The following is a 20,168-nucleotide window of genomic DNA, read 5'->3' on the forward strand; positions in this document are numbered from 1 at the left end:
AATGGAGCTGAATTAATACCCTACCACCCTACCAGACACTGTCTCATCTGATCTAACCTTCCTTGCACTTCTCTTTCCCCTACCTCTAACCAAACTGACTCCCCTACCCTTCCCGGGGTCGACCTAACAACATCTGCAAATGACTTCACCTCCACCCCCTTTTCCCTCCATAGAACCTTCGAACCTCCCTTCAACTTCAACGAAATCTTTGGACCACTGGTAACATTAAAACTTCCTAACGGGGCCACACCAAGGCCTCTCAACCTCTCGGCCAGAGAATTCCATCCACTAGACTGTCCTTTCCCTTCAAGAAAAATTATGTTGTAATTTTTAGCTTCAAGATCACAAATAAAGCATAGAATGAACCTTCCTGCCTTATTCAAAAGACGCTCCATTCTATACTTCCTGTTCCCCTCCATCCAGTCACCTCTCTACAACAGGTTTCAACTCCTTCCAGTAAGCAACGTAAACTAGCCTCCTCGAATCTAATCTAAGAGGAGACACCTCTACTTCTCTCCCAAATACATCCTTTCATCTTCCCTCCCAAATCCTCAACCAAAATCTCGAAGGATTTGGACTCCACCACAAAACGACTTCTACCACCCTTGACAACTCTAACTTCTCCCATCTCTCCTCAATTATTTTTCCAGATAGGAGGTGGTTTTGGATGTTTTAGGTGATGCATTCTTCAGTTAGAAGGAACTTGTTAGGTTGACATGGTTCTTTCAGGGAGAAGAAATGGACAAAAAGGATGGAAAGTCGCTCCCTTGTGCTTGTTTTGTACTCTTTAGAAGGAAAAGAACAAGAGGGCTTTTAATGATGTTAAGCAGTTTGACCAAGCAATCAAATTTGATTTTATGTATAAGGTGTATACATAGGACCACACATTGACTATGATAAATTTGTAGATTAGTTAAGCTTAAAGTAAGGAGAGGGTTATTTTTTGTTTTTGTCCCTGTCTCCTACACTGAGCGTTTATTGTATACTTCATGTGTATTGTGCTACGCCTTCTCTTAGGCACTTTTAACATATTTTCTTATTTTCCTATTAAAAAAAAGGAGAAATTTTTGCATGATCAAACAGAATGTTTTTTCCCCTTTTCTGAATAAAAGTAAAAAAAAAAGGATAAGATTAAGCATTCACCCATTTCATAGTTCAACAAAATTCAATAACAAAGGGATGGAAAGATACCTTAGAAGCAAAGCCATTTCCTTTAAACTTCGTGTGTTTGCTCTTCTTTTCATCTCAGCAAGTTCAGGGACATCATTCATGTGCTTTTTTGAGTACACACACAAGAGATTCCTAGGATAACAAATTTGAACATGTGTAGCTTGTCAAGTCAGGTCATGGGCATGCTACAGAATTCAATCATTTTATAAAAAATAAAAAAGCTTTATGTGCACCTTCCCATGCTGAAGGGCTTGCAAAGAGGATCTGTTACAACCCTATCTCCAGCTACATAGATCTGCAGTACAAAATTTGGAATTGGGTCATGCCAGGAGTTCTAAATGCTTACTGTATTGCAGTTACAATCGGCTAAGAATAAAAAATATATACACAAAATAAGTTCACCATGTTCTCAGCAATAAGTGGATTTGTTGATTCAAGCAACAAGGCAATGACAGCTGGGTCTGCTTCTGTTTGGTGGTTGGAAATCAGGACAATATTGTGACCCTGCATTTTATGGGATAGAAAGCACTGTTACACCCAGGCAAGCAGCAGGAAGTGTGTCCAAGAAAATAATATAGTATCCTAAGTCAGAAAGGGCATAATATGATAAGCAATTGCTGCAAACAGAGTAAAACTGTATATTATCTCTATGGCAAAGCAGTATTCTAATCACAAAAAAGCAGTAGACCAAGCATAAATACACAAAATAAACTAATGTGCCAATAATTTTAAATAAAATCTTAATAGTATTTCTGTTATGACTTCTATCTGTGTGCTGATTGCATGACTAGAGAACTAGGCAACAATCGGAAATTGCTAGGATGAACCATCTACAAAATAATGGATCAGCAGATCACATACGAAGAGACACCCTGTAGGTTTTATATAATCTGAATCTCACACAATCATTTCCAATTGATGCTGAATTGACACTAAGACAGCAAAAACCCAAAGTTAAAACTCTGCATGTACTGGTCCATAGTACTACTCACTCACACCCTTTCTAACAGTGACATTTGATGATGTTAGTGGCCACATAATTCTTCAAATTTTCTGGTTCCTCAAAATGGTAGGGGGTTTCAGGCCCTTGGATAAAACCATTCTAATCTGCTACTTTAGATAGATGTCCTCAGCTAAACAGATGAAATTTTCTTCCATGGTTTCTCTATAAAAGTTAGTTCTTCATGAAGTTGACTGCTGAACATGATGAGCAATGACTAGTCATGAGAATCATCACTCTCTGAAGGAGCATGGAAAAGACCAATTTCCTGTTAAGGTTCATCACTTGCACTCTAGGGTGTCAAATCCTAGTTCATACATTAGAACAGAATATAGACAAGTGCCACTGCATCATGCATCTATAGGCAAGATTAAGCTTCAATTTCAGGTTAAAAGTCAATCACTCTGGAAATGCAATTGACTAGTAAAAGTTTATCTAAAGTCTAAAGAAGACAGTAGATAAAAGGCAAATAAAGGTTCAAAGTTTCAAGGGAGTTCAGAACCTTATTTTTAATTCCTTCCTCTTCCACATAACGTCCTTAATCAAACTAGTTTCTCAAAGTATTGCTGTAATTGGGTTTTTCACCAGAACTTGTCATGCATATGTACCATAATATTAACAGCACATTGAAGTTGATAAAATCAGCATGTTCCACTTCTAGACTAAATCTTTCAATAGTGAGTAATATGTCAATAAGGGATTGTGAATAGCTTGAAAGAGTCAAAATGAGTAAAGGTCTATCTTAAATCTAAACAATATGATGTTGCACTCAAAAAAGAGAGGGAAGCAAGGTTTTCATGGTTCCAACCAGCAATAGAGAACAAATGAATGAGTAAACTTCAGCTACTGTATAGCATTAAAACATGCCAATTCACAGAACTATTTAAAGTAATGAACAGGTTACATGCAAGCACCATCAACACCACCAACTGGAAGCATAAGACACTGAAAAAAGGAAGACTAAATACTGAGATCAGGCACCTGCTGAAGCTTCTCTTCCATATCACAGAAAAGGGAGATGTTGCCAACATATGAATTGCTGAGACATAGATGATTCAAAGTTAACACAAGTACCAGGTAAAATTGTAGGGGACCGGCATAGAATATCTTGAACCCACACATGAAGATCTTTCAATATCAATGAAAGTTTCAGACCAAAGAATGGTTTTTACTATCATTTAGCTATGTCACCTTGTTGAGGTGTACAAATTCAATGGGTTTTAATTAGTTACGGGCTTTTGTTGGCTTTTAGTATATGTTTTACAAGTCTTAGTCCTTGGATCTTGGGTTTAAGTTAAACCTTAGCAACACAAAAAAAAACAAAAAAAAAAAAAAAGGAAAGAAAGAAAAATAAGGCTTATAGGCTTCCATTTAATCCTTTAAAAGAAGAAAGAAACAAAATTGAAACAAGAAATAGAGAAGTTGTTGGAGGAGGTGAGCACTAGTGGCTTGGTCTTGGATTTTTGCCTCTAGAAGTAAGCTTCTGCTTGAACATCAAAATAGATGGGGAGGAGGATAGAAAGTCTAGATATGGTTGTATTCTCAGGAAAAAAAAACACAATAAAGTGGAACTAAAATAAACTATTGATCACAACCAATTTATTATGAATTTTTAAAGATTTTTTTGTTAATTTATTTTCATGTGATTTCATTAGTGTCTCTCTCTCTCTCTCTCTCTCTCTCTCTCTTAAATTCAAGTTGTGGCTTTGCCTTATTTGGGGCAAAAAGCCTCAAGGCAGCTGCAGACTTTTAAAAAATTGTCTATACTAAACAAAGTAGTCATGTCTCAACATATCCATTATGTGCTTGATCCATGTTACTTGCCATCCATGTCTATCTATATCTATACGTACACACACACTTATATAGTATGTATGTACATATGTATTGTATGTATCTCCTCGATACATCCTCTGCTTATCCAGAACACATGCCAGCATGTTAGAAGAGATTCCTATCAAACAAAAGTACAGTCCCTCCTCGAAAAGTTCCTATGCTAGTTAAGCATCAGTTTGGTCTACGATGTCCCTGTCAGGTTGCAGGTGTTTGAACTGAACATGGAACCAATATAGTTTTCAGACCAATTTCCAATTGCAAGAACTGAGGAAGTTGAACAAGAGTAACATATGAAGGACCTTATCATTGACTTGTCTTGAGAGGATTGTGGACCAGATTCAACTGCCATATTTTGAACTTCTTCAACCAATTACATGTCCTTATAGTGGCTTGTCAAGGTTGCAGAAGAAATATAAAAAAATAAAAAGTAAGAATTTGAACTTATGCTTTAGTCTAAAGGTAGGCATTTTGGGTCCAAAATCTCAAGAAGGGGAACACAGCCAGTCATGTTGGTACAATCTCAACCATTTGTTGGAGACTAATGTTTCTTGAAACTTTTTAAATGCATATCAATGGTACTAAGAATTTTAAGTGATCTGAACTGGAATGCTGCAGTACCCTTTCAAATGCCACTTTGATGAAGCAGGCAGCACACAGCAGCACAAAGGAATCTAGCTCAGATTTTGAATTCTCATCAAGTGAGAACTAGTGGAGTAAAACTCATTTCAAATTTCAAACTGAGTAGACTAGCAATATGGCATCTGATTATGGATGGAGTTCATTTAGAACATCCTCTGTGCAAGTTAATGCAGAACGTAGGCCCAAATCAATATGTGGTGAATCCGTAGCACTTTGTACCAATACCTTTAATCTTGTGAATCAAAGCACTAATAATACACTATAAAAAAAATAAAAAAATAAAAAGAATGAAGATACTATTTTTGGTGTCTGTATACACAAAATGGTCAAATGCAACTAATTTTCAATTGAGAAATCACATTTTTCAAGTCAAATGCAATAATTCATATTCAATCCAAATTAATCTCAGAGCTATATACGCAGTTCATAGTTGACGAACCTGAAATCAACCAAAGGCCGGATATAATTTTGGCCAAACATATAATAGTCAAAGGGCTCTCGCAGTGCTTTGTGATGAGGTTCGAACACAAAAGGATCCTGAAACATAACTTTCATATTTCATAGAGATGTATGTACAAGCTAATTATTTTATCCCTCATCTGCACTCTTAAAGTGCCATATAAATCAAAGGCTCTGGAAACTGCTTAAAATAGTAGATGCAGGCCAACTTTACCTCTACATCCAGGAAAATTCGATCCAAGGCAACAGTCATGTTTGACAATATAATTTCATCTGCCCTGGGATTTCCACTTTGAAAAACCTGAAAGATGATGGCATGCCAATAGAAATTATCAGAGATGTACACATGATGGAAAGACAACATATTTATTTTGTATCAGGAAAATAATAAAATGAAAGAACATAAACATGATGAAAGATACAAATGCTTTATAACGGATGGGGACCTATCTGTATACACTTCTTAGTCGGATTTTGGCTGGCCTAAGTATTCACAGAAATCATAAGAAAAAGAAAAGAGAGAAGAATAATATCCAGAAGGCCACTAAGCACTGCAATAAGGGAGCTTTGTTTTGAAGTTATTAGTTAAATCTTAACAATCCTCCTACGTAGATATATTATTCTTTCCTTCTTTCCACATTGTTTACTTTCAAGGTGCCAACTGAGTCCTAATATTAGAAACTGTGAGAATGATTAGCATATTAACATCCCTCAATGCCTCTATTGGGTTAAACATCCAAATTTTAACAGCCCAGAGACAGAAAATGTAATGGGCCTTGATGACAGAAATGAGCCAATCACAAAACTGTTCTACCAGTGATAACATGTAAAGATTAAAAATATTCTCATAAGAGATTCAATGATTTAAGAATTATGATGCTCTATCACCGAGAAAAACATACGAAAAGTTTGTTTTGGCTATATCTATCAGTCAATGATCCGAGTTCCCAGTGTGGGTTTCATTTTCTAACTTAGTAGTTTACATTTTCTTATGTGCAAGATCTATGATTATTTAAAGTTTAAAAAGTATTAATTATATAATTGTTTATTTGGTTATCTTAAGCTTTACACTTCTTGTCAAAGTAGATCCTAAGTCATATTTTCCTACCTTTTACACTTGTTTTTATGTTTTTCTTTCTGCAGGAGATACCAGGCCAGAATCCTGGAGAGTCCAAACTAGACCCCCTCTTTGTCTCTCAATAAACACACACTCATAGCCTCAGCTAGCTTCCCAAATCCCTGATATTGACTATTCAACTACTTTGTGATACTTAGACTCCGACTTCACTTGGCATACCTATATCCACACAACATGACAATACATGGGCATGGGTATAGGATCCTTGTTGGATATGCTTATTTTGCTTTTATATGGCTTTTGAATTTTTTTTTTTATTTCATTTTTTACTTTCAACCAATGTTTTAAAAGGCTATTGAGGCTTACGCCTTGAGACTTGCCTCAAGGCAAGTCCATGCAAATTAGCTTGGAGGCTATAGCCTCAGTTAGGGTAATTGGGGCTTACTCTCACCCTGTTGAGGCTTACAGCTTTGAGGCTATAACTTCAAGGCTTATTGAGACCTAAGCCTCATATATCCAAAGGGTTTTCGAACTTTATGGGCTTTTGGTGTATATTTTATAAGTGACTTAAACCATAATATTCAATGAGTTTAATAAGTTCTATAACAATCTATGCTTTTGTGGCTTTTGATATAAATTTCATGAGTTTTGTATTGAGTTCCAATTTAGTTGAACCTTTTACGAAATAAGGGCTTAGTTGACTTCTAATTAATCTTTTAAATGGAAGGAAAAAAAAGTGATTCAAAAGGTAGAATAGGGGAATTATTAGCTGTCTTAGTGGTTGATTACATATATAATCATTATCTTATTATTGATAAATAAGAAAAAGTACCGCTGCAATTCATGGATCAAGAAGAAGAATGGGTGGATATTAACACTAATAGGGAGGATAATGTAGACATTCAATATGATTATATTCCTTGGAGGATCCTACTAGTGATAGTGACAATAATGTTGAAAATTATTTAATAAAACCATGAGTGAGAAATAAACTTTAAAAGAGAGAAGAGAACTAATTAGAATCTATTAGCAATGACAAATAATTGATTCTATCATTACGAAGTTTATGCCTTATTCATTATTCAATTTTCTTATGACTTTATGAGTATTTTTATAATTTTTTTTTGTTGATAATTTTCTATTATTTATTTGTTTAAGTTGTGGTTTACGCCTCTTTTTGCCTCAAGGCTTACGCCTCGCCTCATTTGGGCATAACACCTCAAGATTGCCTTTAGCCTTTTAAAACATTGCTTTCAACTTCCCCTACTTCAAAGATAGATGAGAGTTTGCTGAAGATTTTGACAGTTGATTAGTTAATGACGAGGGGCTAGCTTTTGGTAAATAGATGTTGTTTCTGCAAAGCCAGTTAGGAGTCAGCAGATCAAATCTCTATTTATTGTGTAAAGCCCATGTGCTATGGGACCTTTTCCTTGCTTTTTTTTTTGGCTTTCAATGGGTGTTCGAAAGGACTACTAGAAAAGTGCTATTAGACTGACATCAAAAGGGTGCATGAGAAGGCATAGAAGAGTGTGGAGGATGGCCCTCTTTGTATACCTGGAGAGAGCAAAGCGGCAGAAATTTTAGAGAAGGGGGGCATTCATATCAGCTGCTGAAAGATATTTTCTTAAAGATTTTTTTTTTTTCTTTTTTTTCCTTTTTTATTGGGTTAGGATTCCCCCGGGGATTCAACCTTACTCTTTTGGATTTCATCAAGTGTATGGGTCAATGCTAAGGCGTTTAGTCATCAGTCCTATATTTTCCCTTTGGAATTTTATTTTATTTTAATTTTTGGCTTCACATACTTTCCACATACATCTGTACTTGGATTGTGCCCCCTTTTTAAAGGTGCTTCCAGTACCAGTTTCATTTTCTTTTCCTATCAAAAAAAGGCAAAAAAAACTTAGGGATGAGGGGAGGGGAGGGGAGTTTTTATCAACGATATCTTTGCTTCCAATTGATTTTTCTTTTTTAATTTTATTATGTTGTTTTCCAAGTAATGTACCCATTATTGAGATTCTTCTCAGCCAAAGTTTCCATATTCTAGAATTTGGAGGTGTGAAGGATCAGATACTAGACACATGCACTTGAACCCATGTAATATAGTAGTTGCTATTCTTTATCTACTGCAAATTCTTGAGCTTTACCTGATTATATAGGCTAGTATGGACAGCAAATCAAGAGTAGGGATCCGAGAGGTAAGTCAACTGACAGAGAATAACATCCTGGGAAGTGCATGGAACTGTTTTCACAAATTCCTCATTGTATTCAATCCGATGATCCACAAATACAAAGGGAGCTGAGTTTTAAAGTGATAGAAATACATCAAGCATTGATTATCAAACTTAACTCAGTCTTGCATAAGCCATCAATGGCTTTTCTTTCTTTTCTAATTTTAAGTAATTTATGGGTTAATTTACTTTTTTTTTTTTTTTATTATTATAAGCACAAAGTATATTTCTACTGAATATATAAAAAAGATGCTACAAAAAGAGATACCACAGGGGCATACCAGAGTTTGCAGAGGGTATACAGAGGGCACCCAAGCAAAAAGAACAGGATAAGAAAGCATATAACCAACCCCTGCCTACTTCAAACCTAGCCAATCAACAAAATTGAACATAGACATATATGTCTCTCTTATACAATGCATAACACAATCCAAAAAACTGCACATAAAAATGGATTTGAGCCATTGTTCTGAATTTTCTACACTTCAAAATGCTCTCTGATTTCTCTCATGCCAAATTGTCCAAAAAAGGCACAAGGGGGCAGCTAACCATGATTTCTTCCGCCTCTTCCCCACAAAGTGCCCATTCCAGCTTACCAACTTGGTTTTATTGAAGAGTGGAGCACCCAATCAGTCCCAAATAGAGAAAAAAAATCAATTGCCACAGGATGTTAGCTGATGCACAATGTAAAAGAATGTGATCAATGGATACTTCTTCCCTTTTATGCATATAACATCTATTCCCTAAAGACACTCCTCTCCTCTTCAGCTGATCCGAATTCAAAATTCTTCCCCATGTTGCTTCCAAAGCAACACATTCCATGCTCATTGAAATCCATGAGTTCCAAACCACACTAGCTACGAAAGGCTTTGAAGCACTAGTACCAAAAAAGAGTAGAATAATTTAACTAAGAACTTTCCACCCTTTGAATCAAACCAAACAACCCTATCATGTGTACCTTGAATCACCACTTACTTTTGAAGTTTTTGCAGAAAGCCCTCCACCGTCCCTAACTCCCAATCGTGGAACTGTCTAAGAAAACATGGGCTCTAATGACCCCCCTCTCCCCCTCCTACTCCCATGTATCTACTATTCATGCATCTTTTTGAGCTTAATATGACGAATAAAGCAAGGAAAGAATCTCTCAAAGATGACATACCACACCACCTATCCAACTAGAACTTTATTGTCCTCCCATTCCCCGCAATAAAGCGAATTCTGTTTTCAAAAACCCCTTAATTTCTCCTAATGGCCTTCCTCATACCCACACCAAAACCTTCCTTTAACACCCCAAAACACTAACCTCCTTTCCTGAAATTCTTAATATTAACTTGATACCATAGACCTTTCTTTCTATGGAAAATCTCCAACTCCACTTGCTCAAAAGAACATCATTGAGAACAAAAAGATTCCTAATGCCAAGACCACTTTCTTTATAGGAAAGTCTCTTTGGATCTTCTCAAGCCTTAAACTTAAGCTCCTTGGAATTACCAACAAGGCCATGCAATAGTTTAGTAGATTGGAAAGAGTAGACTACTTCTAATTAGAGTAAGTCTTCACCCTTTCGACAAATACCACCTCTTTCACATGGCCAATCTTTTTGAAAACTCTCCTCCACTACATTCCACACGGATGTCAATTTAAATGGGTTGCATATAACTGAACAAACAAGAAAAAGATCACGATGAGAGAGAGAGAGAGAGAGAGTCTGAGAGCGAGAGAGCGAGAGAGGCCGCCAGCGATGAGAATGTGCGTCGCGCGGAGAATAGGAGGAAAAGGAAGACGAGCAGCTTCGAGGTGGAATCCAAGACTTTTGAGTTGGAAATGGTGGAGAGGGGAGGAAAAACCCTAATCATAACGGAAAGTAAGAAAGGGGTGTCGTCTTGGGTGCGTATGGGGTTGTACAGCGTAAGGTTCTTCGTGGAAGGACTACAGCAGTGCATCGAGGATGTGAAGGTAGGAAGTTGGGAAAAGGGATGGAAGGAGAAGGGGAGAAGATCTCCCTGGTGCGTGTAACTAACAGGGCGGGTTGTTTTTTGCGATTAGGGGTCGTCGATTTGGAGTTGAAGAGATACAGTATTTGTATCCCGAAGGGCAAAGGGGACAAGGGAGGTTGGACGGCGATGGTGGAGGCTCTGCGCCAGATGGATTTCAACTTGGGCAAAAAGGTACAACAAGAAGAAGTGAGGGCTTTGGGAAGGCCGCGTCCGGATATGGTGAAGGGAAGGTCGTTTGCGGACACGGTGAAGGGGTGGGGGAATAAGGGGTCCAATATCATTCGAGTGGAGGTGGAACGGGAGGAGCTAAGCAGAAACATCAGTAGGTTGGAGCATTGCTTGATTGGAAGTTGGAGCCCTAGCAATGCAAAAGGGGAAGATTTGGAAAATTTGGGTTGGAAAATGGCAAAGGCATGGGGATTGAAAGGCAAAATGGGGATTGCAAGTATGGGAAAAGGACGAGTACTACTGGAGTTTGAGCTCGAGGAAGAAGCAAGAAGGGTTCATCTTTCTGGTAATAAAGTGGTGGGAGGAGTTCAAGTGGATTTAGAGTGGTGGAATCCAAGATCGGGGTGTATGGAAGGAGAGGTAAGAAAGGAAGTGTGGGTGAGGATATTGGGGCTACCAATCTCGCTATGGGTTCCGTCGATGTTGAGAAGGGTGGGAGATGCTTGCGACGGGTTTCTAGATGTTGACCCAAAGACGGAGAGCATGGAGGATTTGCAGTGGGCTAGGATCTTGATCAGATCGGACGGTGAAAATATCCCTGGTTCGCTGGAGATAGGGGTTGAAGGGATGTCCTACTCCCTATCCCTTTGGTGGGAGGTGGTGCCGTCGTTAAGGCAGGAGGAGGGGTGGAAGCACGGCCTGTGGAGTTGTCACAGAGGGGAGGTTAGTGGTGATGAAGTTCCACGCGCCGGGTCGAGAGTGGAGGAGATGGCGGGTGCGGGGATCGAGGCGCAGCGTCAGTCAGAGGACGGGACTGGTCGTCTGACGCAGGATGTGGGCTCCGCAGCTATGGGCTCACAGTCGCAAGTGGGTTTGATGCGGGGGCCCGGTTCGTATGATGGGTCCGCGGGGCCAGGCCGGGAGTTGAATTGGGCTTCTGGGCCCTCAATAATTTCAGGAAGTGAAACCCCAAAGGGGGTTCAATTTGGGCCGCGTCAACCTAGAAGCTCGGGGCGAGCTGCAGACGATGGGCTGGGCTATCTCCAGAAGGGGAAAGCCATCCTAGCCCAGGCCCATTTATTGGACAATGGGCTTCTTTTAAAATCCTTATCCTCTGGCCCCAACGGTAATGATAAAGTTGACAATAGGGAAAGGGAGTTTGTCAGATGCAAAGAAGAGGAAATGGGGAGAAAGCAGCAGACGGATTTAAATCATCAGAGGGCAGAAAGGATGATAGAGGAAGAAGCTGCGAGGTATGGTTTAGATGTAAATCTGGGGGGTTTCAGGGCACAAGGGTCTTCTTCCTCTAATTTCTTTTGTGTTGGTCGGTCTCCGGAGAGGGAGGGTTACGACCATTCTGGGATGCGAAGGGAGGGGGTATTGATTGGAAGTGGGTCACAAAGACCAAATGCAGAAGAACATATAGGGAGAAGGGAGGGCTGTTGGGATCTGGTTGAGGTCAACAGTGTCAACCCTCTAGGAAGAAACTCGGGGTGGATTGTAGACCAGACGGAGCTCTAAGAGGGTAGAAAGGAAGACCAACTGAACTGGGAGGAGAGTAGCCTGATTAAATTCAGTCACTTCTTAGGCTTTTCTACAGAAGGCCTGGAGAAGGAAATACTGTGTTCTTGGGCAAAATCAGAAAAAGAAGGGAAAAGATTGTAGGTAAAGGCCTGTTGGAGGCATCAAGGTTTGAAAGAGAGCTTAAGAGACTGGAGTGCTCTGTTAACTATGAGGGGGAATCTAAGAAAAAAGGCCCTATCCAGGGTAGAGGGAACCAGAATGCAAGTGTCCAATGAAGTTAAGAATTTTGAGTTGGAATGTGAGGGGTGTGAATGATAGGTCCAAGAGGAAAGTTATTAAGTCAGTTATCAGAAACCAAAAGGTGGACCTGTTCTGTATTCAAGAGACGAAGATGCAAGTGATATCTGAAGAGGTGGTGAGGAGTTTAGGGCCAGGGAGATTTCTTGATTGGAAGGTTTTGAATGCTTTGGGGATGGCAGGAGGTGTTTTGATTTGTTGGGACAAAAGATCGTTGGTGATGTTGGGGGTGGAAGAGGGTCAATTTTCCATCTCCTGTAGATTCAGGAATGAGGAAGATGGTGCAATCTGGGTCTTCACGGGGGTTTATGGGCCTCTCTCCAGAGAAGATAGGGAGTGCTTATGGGAGGAGCTTAGGGCAATCAAAGGATTGTGGGAGGAGCCGTGGTGCTTAGGAGGAGATTTCAACACAACGTTGTACCAAGCTGAAAGAAGTAGAATTGGAAGGATTACTTCAGCTATGAGGAGGTTTGCCCAGATCATAGACGATTTAGGGCTAGTTGGTATCCCATTGCAAGGGGGATCGTTCACTTGGAGTGGGGGGCTCAATAATCAATCGCGGGCCAGGTTGGACAGATTCCTAGCGACTCCTAGTTGGCTAGACCAATACAGTAGGGTCCATCAAAGGAGATTGCCCCGTCCAACATCGGATCATTTCCCGATTCTGTTAGAGGGTGGAGGGCTAAGAAGAGTGTTGAAATTTGACATTCAAAGTTAGGGTTTTTAATTTAGGAAAGTATTTTAGGAATAAAAAAGGAGAGATCATTTAGGATGATTCAGTTTCCTAATTTTAGGAGAGAATCAAGCTAGATTGATTTTTTCTTATTCAGTCATTTGTGTATATATATGTGTATGGTGTGTACCTAAAGGATCAATAAAGGAATTCAGAAATTCTTCATGGTATCAGAGCCAGTTTTCTAAAACCCAAATCCCTTCTGGCCACCTCTTATTCAGGCCATCATTCATTTCGGCCAAATCTCTCTGGCCATCTCTCAATCCGACTATCTCTCATTCCGGTCATCAGTCCCTGTTCTCAGAGCCAAGGGAGAAAACGCTTTCCGGTCGGTCGAATCGTCGTCAGAAAAACATTCACCGCTGGCAACTTTTCCGGCGAACTTTTCCGGCGACGGTTTTTTCACACTGCAAGGAGCGTCTGGAGGATGTACAACTTTTCCCAAAACACCGGAGCCAGAAAACCATCCACGCGCCGCCCACGCGCGTTTTTCCGGCCGGCGACTGCATCTCACGCGCCGGCGCGTGAGGGCACGTGAGCCACTTTCCGGCGACGCGCTTCCTACTCCAAGCTCGCCTAACGCCGACCAGCCACCCTACGTACCTGTTTCTGCCATCCAAGCCCTGCACGTGCCTCTTTTGGGGTCTTTTTGCCTCCGCGAGCCCTCCGATCAGCTTTTCCGACATCCTCCGGCTATTTTTCCTCAACTCCAATCCCTGCACGTGCCTTGGGAAGTGTTCTTCTACCTTTCCGGTCCATGACGAAATACGGAATGGCATCATCACAAGTATCCAGCATCACGTCACCAGAATTAGGAGGCAGATCTGAAATTCCAAACCTTGGTGGCAGTGATTCCTCTCCTATTCTCATCACAGGACACAAATTAAATGGCCATAACCACTTACAGTGGTCACAATCTGTGTTGCTGTTCATTTGCGGTAAAGGAAAGGATGAGTACCTCACTGGAGAAGCAGTCATGCCAGAAACTACAGAACCAGGTTTCAGGAAGTGGAAGATTGAAAACAGCATGATCATGTCATGGCTTATCAATTCCATGAACAATGACATAGGTGAAAATTTCTTACTGTTTAGGACTGCAAAGGACATATGGGATGCAGCCAAAGAAACTTACTCAAGTTCTGAAAATATTTCAGAACTTTTTCAGGTTGAATCAGCCCTACATGACTTCCGCCAAGGAGAGCAGACAGTTACTCAGTATTACAACACACTCACAAGGTATTGGCAGCACCTTGACTTATTCGAGACTCACTCATGGAAATGTCCTGATGATGCAGCAACATACAGGAAAATTGTGGAACAAAAGAGACTGTTCAAGTTTTTCCTAGGACTAAACAGGGAATTGGATGATGTTAGAGGCCGAATCATGGGCATTAAACCCCTGCCAAGTCTCAGGGAGGCTTTTTCAGAGGTTAGACGTGAAGAAAGTAGAAAGAAAGTGATGATGGGATCCAAAGAGCAACCTGCCCCAACATTGGATGCCTCTGCCCTTGCGGCTCGGTCATTTAATAGTAGTGGTGGAGATCGTCAGAAACGGGATAGGCCTTGGTGTGATTATTGTAAGAAACCAAGCCATTATAAGGAGACTTGCTGGAAGCTTCATGGCAAACTGACTGATTGGAAACCAAAGCCACAGTCTGACAGAGATGGCAAAGCACACGTGGCTGCCAACTCTGAGAGCACATCTGTTCCCGAGCCGAGTCCATTCAACAAAGAGCAGATGGAGATGCTACAGAAACTATTAAGCCAAGTTGGCAGTGGCAGTACTACCGGTGTAGCCTTCACTGCTAATCGAGGAGGAATGAAGTTGTGGATAGTGGACACAGGTGCTTCTGATCACATGACAGGAGATGCTACCATTCTTCAAAATTACAAGCCAAGTAATGGTCATTCATCTGTCCATATTGCTGATGGTTCAAAGTCAAAAATTGCCGGGACAAGTTCTATAAAACTTACTAAAGACTTATATCTTGACTCTGTTCTCCATGTTCCAAACTTGGATTGTAATCTTTTGTCCATTAGCAAATTGGCCTGTGATCTCCAATGTGTTACTAAATTTTATCCAAACTTGTGTGTTTTTCAGGACTTGAAATCGGGGAAGATGATTGGCAGTGCTGAACTGTGTTCCGGGCTCTACCTCCTCTCATGTGGCCAATTCTCAAACCAAGTCTCTCAAGCAAGTTGCGTACAGTCTCAGAGTATGTTAGAGTCTTTCAATTCTGTGTCAAATTCTAAGGTCAATAAAGATAGTGAGATTATAATGTTACACTATCGCCTTGGTCATCCTAGCATTGTTTACCTTGCAAAATTGTTTCCCAAATTATTTATCAATAAAAATCCAGCATCTTATCACTGTGAAATTTGTCAGTTTGCAAAGCATACTCGAACAGTCTATCCTCAAATCCCATACAAACCTTCGACTGTTTTCTCTCTAGTACATAGTGATGTGTGGGGTCCCTCCCGGATAAAAAATATTTCTGGCACTCGATGGTTTGTGACATTTGTTGATGATCATACACGGGTAACATGGGTTTTCCTTATGAAAGAAAAGTCAGAGGTCGGGCACATTTTTCAAACCTTCCATCTTATGGTTCAAAATCAATTCAATTCCAAAATTCAAGTCCTCAAGTCAGATAATGCAAAGGAATACTTTACTAGTAGTCTCAGTACTTATCTTCAAATCACGGCATTATCCACATAAGTTCTTGCGTTGACACCCCACAACAAAATGGGGTGGCTGAACGCAAGAATAGACATCTCTTGGAGGTTGCCCGATGCCTTATGTTTTCCTCTAATATTCCAAACTATTTCTGGGGGGAAGCTATTCTCACAGCTACTTATTTGATTAACCGTATGCCATCCAGAGTGCTTACCTTTCAATCCCCACGTCAACTTTTCTTAAAACAATTTCCTCACACCCGTGCAGCCTCTTCTGATTTACCACTCAAAGTATTTGGTTGCACGGCATTCGTTCATGTGTATCCTCAAAATCGTAGCAAATTTGCTCCTCGAGCGAATAAGTGCATTTTCCTAGGGTATTCTCCAACCCAAAAAGGGTACAAATGCTATTCTCCAATCAACAAAAGATTTTACACCACCATGAACGTCTCTTTCTTTGAACATGTCTTCTTCTATCCCAAATCTCATGTTCAGGGGGAGAGCATGAATGAACATCAAGTTTGGGAGTCTCTTCTTGAGGGTGTACCTTCTTTTCACTCAGAGTCACCAAATCCTTTCCAATTCGCGCCCACTGAGTTGTCCACACCCATACCGTCATCAGTCCAGCCATCTCCTGTGACCATCCAGTCTCCCATGCCTATTCAACCTATAGCCCCACAACTTGCTAATGAGAACTTACAAGTTTACATCAGGAGGAGGAAAAGACAGGAATTAGAGCACGGATCACAGTCAACATGTGGCCAATATATTGACTCCAATTCAAGTCTTCCTGAAGAGAACATAGGTGAGGATAGGGCTGGAGAGGTGTTAATTCCCAGCATTGATGATTCTACTCTGCCGATTGCATTGAGGAAGGGTGTTAGGAGATGTACAGATCATCCAATTGGGAATTATGTTACATATGAAGGGCTATCACCATCTTACAGAGCATTTACTACTTCTCTTGATGATACTCGGGTTCCCAACACAATACAAGAGGCATTAAAAATTTCAGAATGGAAGAAGGCAGTACAAGATGAGATTGATGCACTTGAGAAGAATGGGACGTGGACTATCACAGATTTGCCGGTTGGGAAGAGGCCCGTGGGGTGCAAGTGGATTTTCACCATAAAATACAAAGCAGATGGATCAGTCGAGAGATTCAAGGCTCGTTTGGTAGCTAGAGGGTTTACACAATCCTATGGGATAGACAATCAGGAGACTTTTGCTCCTGTTACAAAACTGAACACTATCAGGATTCTTCTCTCATTGGCTGTCAATCAAGATTGGTGCTTGCAACAACTGGACATAAAAAATGCGTTTCTAAATGGTGACCTAGAAGAGGAAGTCTACATGGAAATACCACCTGGTTTCGAAGGAAGTATGGCAAAGAATCAGGTTTGCAAACTCCAAAAATCCTTGTACGGCCTTAAACAATCTCCCCGAGCCTGGTTTGATAGATTCACAAAAGCAGTCCTGAAGCTGGGCTACAAACAAGGTCAGGCTGATCATACTCTATTTGTCAAGAAGTCTCATGCCGGGAAAATGGCCATATTGATAGTCTATGTTGATGATATTATTCTATCTGGGAATGATATGGAGGAATTACAGAATTTGAAGAAGTATTTGTCAGAGGAGTTTGAAGTTAAAGACCTTGGAAATTTGAAATATTTCCTTGGTATGGAAGTGGCTAGATCAAGGAAGGGAATTGTAGTTTCTCAAAGAAAATACATACTCGATCTTCTTAAGGAGACCGGTATGCTTGGATGCAAACCAATTGATACTCCTATGGATAGTCAGAAGAAACTTGGTATCGAGAAAGAAAGTACACCGGTAGACAGGGGGAGATATCAGCGGCTCGTCGGGCACTTGATTTATCTCTCACACACTCGGCCAGATATTGGCTTTGCAGTGAGTGCTGTAAGTCAATTCATGCACAGCCCCACTGAGGAACACATGGAAGCAGTCTACAGGATTCTTAGATATTTAAAAATGACACCAGGGAAAGGTCTATTCTTCAGAAAGACAGAGAACCATGACACTAAAGTATACTCAGATGCGGATTGGGCAGGAAACATCATTGACAGGCGGTCCACTTCTGGATATTGTTCTTTTGTCTGGGGAAATCTTGTTACCTGGAGGAGTAAGAAGCAATCAGTTGTAGCCAGAAGTAGTGCAGAAGCTGAGTACAGAGCTCTTGCACAGGGAATCTGTGAAGGGATTTGGATAAAAAGGGTTCTTAGTGAACTGGGGCAAACGAGTTCATCTCCAATTCTGATGATGTGTGATAATCAAGCAGCTATAAGCATAGCAAAGAACCCCGTGCATCATGACAGGACCAAGCATGTTGAGATTGACAGACACTTCATCACAGAGAAGGTGACTAGTGAGACGGTTAGATTGAACTATGTTCCTACCAAGCACCAAACCGCAGACATCCTCACCAAAGCTTTACCTAGGCCTAACTTTGAAGACTTAACTTGCAAGCTGGGATTATATGATATATATTCTCCAGCTTGAGGGGGAGTGTTGAAATTTGGCATTCAAAGTTAGGGTTTTTAATTTAGGAAAGTATTTTAGGAATAAAAAAGGAGAGATCATTTAGGATGATTCAGTTTCCTAATTTTAGGAGAGAATCAAGCTAGATTGATTTTTTCTTATTCAGTCATTTGTGTATATATATGTGTATGGTGTGTACCTAAAGGATCAATAAAGGAATTCAGAAATTCTTCAAAGAGGGTCGTCTCCCTTCAAATTCGAAAATATGTGGCTCAAAACTGAAGGGTTCAAAGAGCTGATAAAGGGGTGGTGGCAAGGGATAGTGGTTAGAGGCAAGCCGAGCTACAGATTAGCGACTAAGCTGAAGGGGTTGAAACAAAATTTAAAAATCTGGAATAAGGAGGTCTTTGGAAGAGTGGAGAAAAACAAAGCTGAAGCTCTTCAGCAAGTGGAGCGTTGGGATTTAGTGGAAGAAGAGAGAAATTTAACGGAGGAGGAGCTAGGTCACAAAAAGGAAGCTAAGGAGAATTATATAAAGTGGGTGTCGATGGAAGAAGTGCATTGGAGACAACTATCAAGGGAATTATGGTTAAGGGAAGGGGATAGGAACACGGTGTTCTTCCACCGCATGGCCAATGCCCGTAGGAGAGTCAATGCCCTGGTTAAAATTAAGATAAATGGGGTGAGGATCACAGAGGAACAAGATATGAGGGAAGGAATAGCAAATGCATATCAGCATCTCCTCTCGGAAAATCCGAGATGGAAGGCGGATATAGGGGGACTATTGCTAAAACAGATCAGCCCCTCATAAGCGGATGGCCTTGAGCTCCCATTTTCTGATGCTGAAATCTATGCAGCATTAATGGGGATGAATGGGGACAAAGCCCCGGGTCCAGACGGATTCACAGTGACTTTTTGGCAAAGTTGTTGGGAGATTGTCAAGGAGGACATCTTGGGTTTATTCAAGGAGTTCCATGAACAGAACTCATTCATTAAGAGCCTGAATCATACCTTCTTGGTATTGTTACCGAAGAAAGGGGGGTGGAGGACTTAGGTGACTACAGGCCAATCAGTTTGCTCGGGGGTTTGTATAAATTATTGGCTAAGGTGCTGGCCAATATGCTTAAAAAAGTTATAGGAAAGGTGATCTCTCCTGATCAGAATGCTTTCATCAAAGGGAGACAGATTCTTGATGGCTCTCTAATAGCAAATGAGGTTATAGACTCTTGGCAAAAAAGGCGAGAGAAAGGTATAATTTGTAAATTGGACATTGAGAAGGCGTATGATAGCATCAATTGGCAATTTTTGCTAAAGGTCATGCAAAAGATGGGTTTTGGATCAAAATGGATAGGATGGATATGGAGTTGTATATCCACTGTCAAGTATTCAGTGCTGGTAAACGGGGTTGCAGCTGGGTTTTTCTCAAGTACAAAAGGGTTAAGGCAAGGGGACCCCCTTTCCCCCTACTTATTTGTCATGGGGATGGAAGTTCTAAGTGTGCTCATCACAAGGGCCGTTGAAGGGGGGTTCATCCATGGCTGCAGGATTTGGAGAGGAAGAGAGCAGGCTGTCAATATTACGCATCTCCTGTTTGCGGATGATACAATTGTTTTTTGCGAGGCAAAGAAAGAGTCTTTGCTGCATTTGAGTTGGATCCTCTTTTGGTTTGAAGCAGCCTCAGGTTTAAAGATTAATTTGGACAAAAGCATGGTTATTCCGGTAGGGGAGGTGGAAGGGGTGCTTGAAATGGCGGCTGAAATTGGGTGTAGGGTGGGGCAGCTGCCTACTGTTTATTTGGGGTTGCCCCTTGGGGCGTCATATAGGGCTTCTTCTGCATGGGATGGGGTGGAGGAGAAAATAAGGA

The 20,168-nt window shown here is 40.7% G+C and overlaps 1 protein-coding gene across 2 annotated transcripts in view; it reads right to left on the reverse strand.

The window, feature by feature from the left end:
• The window catches only part of LOC117929257 (glycerol-3-phosphate acyltransferase ATS12, chloroplastic), a 55,777-nt gene that overhangs the window by 18,481 nt on the left and 17,128 nt on the right, over window positions 1-20,168 (reverse strand). For both annotated transcript variants that reach the window (XM_034849537.1, XM_034849529.1), the window contains exons 3-8: window positions 5,319-5,405; window positions 5,085-5,182; window positions 3,152-3,209; window positions 1,573-1,674; window positions 1,404-1,465; window positions 1,192-1,302 (exon numbers count right to left, since the gene is read on the reverse strand). In XM_034849537.1, coding sequence (XP_034705428.1) covers window positions 1,192-1,302; window positions 1,404-1,465; window positions 1,573-1,674; window positions 3,152-3,209; window positions 5,085-5,182; window positions 5,319-5,405 — 518 coding nt within the window. The remainder of the gene's footprint in view (window positions 1-1,191; window positions 1,303-1,403; window positions 1,466-1,572; window positions 1,675-3,151; window positions 3,210-5,084; window positions 5,183-5,318; window positions 5,406-20,168) is intronic.

The sequence above is a fragment of the Vitis riparia genome, chromosome 2 (assembly GCF_004353265.1).
Source record: "Vitis riparia cultivar Riparia Gloire de Montpellier isolate 1030 chromosome 2, EGFV_Vit.rip_1.0, whole genome shotgun sequence".
NCBI classification, from domain to species: domain Eukaryota; kingdom Viridiplantae; phylum Streptophyta; class Magnoliopsida; order Vitales; family Vitaceae; genus Vitis; species Vitis riparia.